Source organism: Centruroides sculpturatus, unplaced genomic scaffold (genome assembly GCF_000671375.1).
Source record: "Centruroides sculpturatus isolate CEXI.00-Female unplaced genomic scaffold, Cexi_2.0 scaffold1210, whole genome shotgun sequence".
Taxonomy (NCBI): domain Eukaryota; kingdom Metazoa; phylum Arthropoda; class Arachnida; order Scorpiones; family Buthidae; genus Centruroides; species Centruroides sculpturatus.
The window spans coordinates 1-5,801 of record NW_019385416.1 but is presented as its reverse complement, the minus strand read 5'-3'; the positions used below and the strand labels follow the sequence as shown (position 1 = coordinate 5,801).

Below are 5,801 nucleotides of genomic sequence, written 5' to 3'. Positions count from 1 at the left end.
GTTTGTCATAAAAATTTGTCTTTCCACTTTTTTCCCAAGACTACAAATATTCGAGTACAAAGTAACTGGTTTCGACTTATTTCTACTTAAGAAGTAGTTAAATAATTAAGCGATTAGGGAATTGGGGACATAAACAAAACCCTGATGAAAGCCGAAATTTTACTTAAACAAAAGCTTAACCGAACCATCTCTAGCTGAGTACAGTGGAGACTGATTTCTTCATATTATTAATGTAATAAAGACAGAAATTTTTCCAGTTCAATGAAAGTGACTGAAAAGTTGTAAATTTTGGAAATTTCTGAGGACACTTGGACCTAAAATGAATTAGTTAGAAGAGAAATGACTTTTAAGTTTAACATATTTAGATTTTTACAGCTATGGTGAGAAACGTTTAAAATCTACAACAGCCCTGTCGCGTCCTTTGAGATATATTAGTGATGCGACAAAAGAGGTATTTGACATTGACCAGTATCAGTGCCCTGGGGATTTGGCAGTCTGCGTGTATGCATGCTTTGCAACCGTCTTCGATTCCATCCGTTAGCCACTCATGGGGAGCTATTTGACTAAGTGCATTGTTTTAAGATTTAAAAAGTAAAGAATATTTTGTTATTTTTATTTACATTTCTTTACAAAGCTATATTTAATTATAATTTTGTTTAAAAGTATATTCATACAAGTGAAGAATATTTTGTACCAGGTACGTACCGGTACATCCACCATACATTTTATTTCACCAAGTAAGTTTTTATTATTTTATTTTTTAATTGTAGCCCTTACAGAAACACAGCTTCCCTATCATCAAATGTCACAGCACGCCACTGATGTACACACAAATACATATATTAAAATTAGTAACATGTAAGTGCAGGTATGTACTACTCAACAATGGGGATACATTCTTAGAAATATGTCATAGCGTGCACGTAGATAAACCTTGCATGATATAATCTACTACTCATACAGGCTATACATGACACAATTGTATCACAATGATAAATATTTATGCATATAAAAGTATAAAAGATACAGTAAATACAGTATTTCATGTTTCAATGTTTAAAACTTTTCTAATTTATTGTAAAATTATACAGTAGAGCCTCGAAAACTCGGCACTCGATAACCCGGCACTCCGGATAACTCGGCCGCACCCTGGCAGGGCAAAAATACCAGTAGATAATTAATTTTCATCATAGACAGCTTTATGCCTCATAAAGTATTTTTCTGAGGTCTGTCTTATCAGGTAAATTACTGTACACAGTGTATTCATTAATTTTCATTTTCATGTATTAGAGGCTCTATGCCTTCATAAAGGACGTACTTTTCCTTTGTTTAAGGGTATTTGGGCAGTTTATTCTCTGTTGTATTCTCAAGCAAACAATATATGCAAGTACAGTACAATATTTTCTGAGGAAACACGCATACTTATCCTTTTTAAACCTCATTCCCGATAACCCGGCATTTTCACAAACTCGGCCACCCTTCGGTCCACATTAGGCTGAGTTTTTGAGGCTCTACTGTATTTGTATTGTATTTACAATGACACTGTAATTTATAGCAATTGTTGTTGAGTTTTCTAGACACACCTTACATACTTTTACATGACTAGTTACACTGTAGGTTTGTTCATGCATTAATGCATTACTCAACGTCACTGCCATCACGCATCATTATGGCAGCTACAAACTTTTTGACGCCATTGTAATTTTATGGAACCTCTGTTGTTAAGCAGCCCATACGTGTATATATAAAACTAATTATAATTTTCTTTTCTAACTTTCAAACTAATGCCAGTTTATGAGATATTCTATATTAAATGATGGGCATTTATTGTTGTTACTAAATTTCTAAACTTGTATTTTTAGGGATGCCTGAATCGCCTTTTACAAGAATGGAATCATGGACCTCTTGGAAAAGATGATTACATACATGAAATGTAAGTCTTGTCATTTCATTTAATTATTTCTGTTTGATTGATGTCCTGTTCATTTATCGTAACTTACATTTATGTTTTCGTATTGCTGTAAGGAACCATTTTCAATATTAAATAAAAATAATTTTAAAATATATAGTTTATTTCTAATTGTGCTAATTATTTAGCTTTTAAATTGAATAATTAATAATAAATTTTAACGGTTTCTGGAATAGTGATTTAAAGCTCAAGTTCCGTAGCCTTCGTGCACAAATGATAAAATCACGAGAACGAGCCGAAACAAATTGAGATTGATTTCTTTCTTCCTATTAAAGTATAGATGTAGGAAAATCCAGATCTTTGTCTCCATAAGGCATTGGCATTTAAGGCAAATTGCACAAAATATAATACTCCCTGCGTTTCTTTATGTAGCGAAATGACGTCATGAGCAGTGTCGGCCAATTAGAAACCAGTTTTGGTGTATTCGCTGTAAAGTACTTCTCGAGTGCTACATAAAGAAACGCGGGGACTCTATTTGACTGATAGAGTATTTTGAGAAAATATTGTCTGCTGTCTGCTTATGACAAATTGATAATACACATCCAAATGCTGCTAACCTGGTAACTGTGTTTCTGGCCAAGTATATTTGCCATCCTGCAGCTTCTTTCTGTTGACAAAGGCTGTCATCAAAGCACAAAGTTAATTCTGAAAAACACCACAAAGATTCCGTTACTTCATCTCTTCATTACTGGCAGAATTGAATTCTGCAGAGAATACTTTGAGAAAGATTACCACATTAGAAGAAATGTGTGTCAATTTATTTTCGGTTCACTCTCCTCCTAATATGTGAAAAGTATTATTATTCTCTTACAGTATTCATAATAATAATAATAATTATTATTATTTAACAAGCTGTATAATAAAATCTAGAATGGCAATTTAGTTATAAAAATAGATATAATTTCAAGACGGATAAAATAATTTTGAGTCTTAGTACAGCCTTATATAACAAAGGAATAAAAGCATAGTTAACCTTTCTCTATGAATCTCTTTCTCACTTAAAAATATTTAAAAATCCTTTTAAAAAATCTGACATCACAGAAATTTGCATTGATTTCCTGTTAAACACGAGATGATGGAATTTCCCGGATCATCCTATATGAATTCCATCATCTCGCGTTTAACAGTGACTTACACTGCTTGGTTGTAGCCATTACAGGTATAGCCAAACCCATGATTGGTATGAAAAAATATCCTCAGCCTCTTCACAGGATAGAAAGAGTTAAAAATTTTATTCTGAAATTTCTAATAAGAAGATATAAGTTTTTCTTTTTATCTGCCATTCTGGGATTGTTTGGTCTATCTTTACAAGTGACACAAAGTGCATTCTTGATTTAGTAACCACTCGATATAATGAACAATTAAGTATATTACTATAATTTTACATTATCAATATTGAATTTAATAAATGTATTTTTAGGTGTCGTTACGGAGCGTGTGAACTTCATTCCGTGGCATCCTTTATCGGAGGTTGTGCAGCTCAAGAAGTAATTAAATTAGTCACGGGACAGTATGTACCTTTCAATAATACATATATTTACAATGCGATGACTGCAACTTCTTCTGTTTTCCAACTGTGATATGACGTAGAAGCGGTCATTCGCGGAGCATTTTATTTTCAATTCTGAAGTTTATATTGATGTAATTTATTGAATAATAATGCAATGATAATAAAATTATTTCATATCAGTCAGTTCTCCCAATATAAGCATGAGTCTTTTGTACTTTTACATACAAACGAGACAGTTCTGTTCTTATATACACTGTGAATCCCTCGCATAAAGCGACATTTGGTATGATTCCTCCACAAGAAAATATCGGTTCCCATAACATGATGCCTTATGCATGTATGTGACCCACAAAGTGCAAGTGCACAAGCCAAACTCGAACCCGCCGATCAAGGGTTCAGCCGAATCTTATAAAAATAAACTTGGAATTCTCATCTTGTGGACACCAGGACTAAAAGATCCCATTATTGCCCACAGAAATTTCTCCAGCAATGGTTTAAATGTGATTTTTTTTTTTTTTTTGCAATTCTTGCTGGATTTGTGGGGTAGAAATTAATTTTTGCTTTTAAATTTACTATTATTTAATAGAAAAGGGCCTCATATAGCTTAGACCTGTAACGATTTAACTCTGGTCCCAGTAATTATACCAGTCCACTATTATCGAAAGCAATTACTTGCAATGTGGCATCTGTGAACCCAAAAATTGTGATTTTGCTCTAAAAACATTGTCATTTTAATCATATTTTTCATAAAAATATGATATCAGGATACAAAAATACAGACTCAAAATGTATTTTTTTTAAAAGGAAATTCATGGATAATTTCAAAATTGAATGAATTTCAAGTGCTATAATGGACAAGAAATCCAAGTGAGTAACCAAACAAGTTACATTTTCAATATAAATTTAAATTTATTATAAATAGAAAAAGAATATAAATTTATTTTTATTCCAGAAGGCAGCATTTTAACCCTTTCGGGCATACAGCGCGGGTCAAAATGGCGTGACATCTCTCTGAATCGTCAAAGCACGCGCCACCATGAGTCGCACAGTCGGTAACGTCAGTGGGAACTGTAAGATAGTGCAAAAAGTGTCGAGTTAAATCAATTTTCCATCAGGTAAATTTACTGTATAATTATAAAAACAGAGATTAACGAAATATTCACTTTGGGCGCAACAGACTCCTCCGACTTTCTCGTGTTTGGGGCATAAATTCTTCCCATTTTCTTCTCTCACTTCGGGGCACGAATCTCGAGTGGCACAGATACCTCCGTATCTGTTGCAGTTTTCGTCGGGTTCCAAAATTCCTCCTGGAATAAAAATAATAATAAAATTAGGAGTAGGAAATACAATGGCTTTGTTAACTGATTTTTGGCTTCCTTTTATTGCTAATTTAATCAAATTTTTGATAACTTAGAGATTAGAATTGACATCTCCTAACAAAATGATGTCTTGATGCCGAATTTTCCTTACTCTTCCATGTCAGGATCCTTTATCCTGAACATAAACAAGAAGACATCTTTAAGGGCACTTGTAAAAAACCTTTGAACTCTAAAGCTAATTAGAGTCTAAGTTGATGAGAAGAGAAAGGTTATAATCAGTAACCTCAACACCCCTTCTTCAAAACTAAGGGAATTTTTCCTGTAATATATAGTAATTTAGAAGGGCCCCAAGCTGTAGGTTATTTAATTTATCTGTAAATCAGACCTAGTTTTTCTTATACTTATAAGTTAGTAGAAAACACTACCTTAGAGAAATCGATCGCGATCTACCGATTGGGATTAACGCCCGTTAAATAAACACGGGTAATGAATTCAAGAGAGAAACTTACCTGAAGCTATGGCAAGGAGGAGTGAAAGCAAAGCAAAACTAGTGAAAGTCATCTCTGTGGGATAAATGCGATGGTCACGACGTTCTTTTAAACGATCTCTTCCAGGAAACGGCTGGCCACGTGACAATTGCACGTTGTCGACCCTCTCGTGCGTATCTGGAACGCGAAATTTACTTCAGAAATTGAGAAATATCCCGAAGTATACTTTAAATTTCGTTCCAAAATAGAAATTAGGAAGGAAGAAGGAAACGGAAAGTGATGTCACGTAACGCGCTCTGGGGAAATGTATCAATAATTTAATTAGGAAATTAAGTCGGACCTCCCAACAGCGGAACTTTTAATAAATTAACCTTCAAATCGCGGCCAGTTTTTACCTTCTCGTCGGTGTCTGTGGTTGGGAGGTTTGGCTGTATTTTACGACTTAAGACAATATTTGTGCTGTCAAATGCAGCCATTAATATGAATTTTTTTTTTTACTTTTTTTTTGTTTATTT

The 5,801-nt window shown here is 33.6% G+C and overlaps 2 protein-coding genes across 2 annotated transcripts in view; one reads left to right on the top strand and one right to left on the bottom strand.

Moving 5' to 3' along the window:
- LOC111638759 (NEDD8-activating enzyme E1 regulatory subunit-like) overlaps nucleotides 1-3,672 on the top strand; it is a 22,705-nt gene extending 19,033 nt beyond the window's left edge. Inside the window, exons 9-11 of the mRNA XM_023384512.1 lie at nucleotides 732-737; nucleotides 1,863-1,933; nucleotides 3,390-3,672. Of these exons, the coding sequence (XP_023240280.1) occupies nucleotides 732-737; nucleotides 1,863-1,933; nucleotides 3,390-3,549 (237 nt within the window). The 3' untranslated portion in view covers nucleotides 3,550-3,672. The remainder of the gene's footprint in view (nucleotides 1-731; nucleotides 738-1,862; nucleotides 1,934-3,389) is intronic.
- On the bottom strand, nucleotides 3,654-5,715 carry LOC111638768. The gene is made up of 4 exons (XM_023384522.1): nucleotides 5,682-5,715; nucleotides 5,308-5,463; nucleotides 4,643-4,786; nucleotides 3,654-4,547 (listed from the first exon to the last, which is right to left on the bottom strand). The coding sequence occupies exons 2-4, from the start codon at nucleotides 5,357-5,359 to the stop codon at nucleotides 4,423-4,425; spliced, it is 321 nt and encodes a 106-aa protein (XP_023240290.1). The 5' UTR covers nucleotides 5,360-5,463; nucleotides 5,682-5,715; the 3' UTR covers nucleotides 3,654-4,422.
- Nucleotides 5,716-5,801: the final 86 nt, after the last annotated feature.

What these genes read in the sequence shown, in the direction of transcription:
- LOC111638768 (XM_023384522.1), bottom strand. Translation starts at nt 5,359, where the DNA reads ATGACTTTCACTAGTTTTGCTTTGCTTTCACTCCTCCTTGCCATAGCT. An exon ending in CCTCCTTGCCATAGCTTCAG is followed by an intron (nt 4,787 to 5,307) that starts GTAAGTTTCTCT and finishes TTTTTATTCCAG; the next exon opens with GAGGAATTTTGGAACCCGAC. An exon ending in AGGAGTCTGTTGCGCCCAAA is followed by an intron (nt 4,548 to 4,642) that starts GTGAATATTTCG and finishes ACTATCTTACAG; the next exon opens with TTCCCACTGACGTTACCGAC.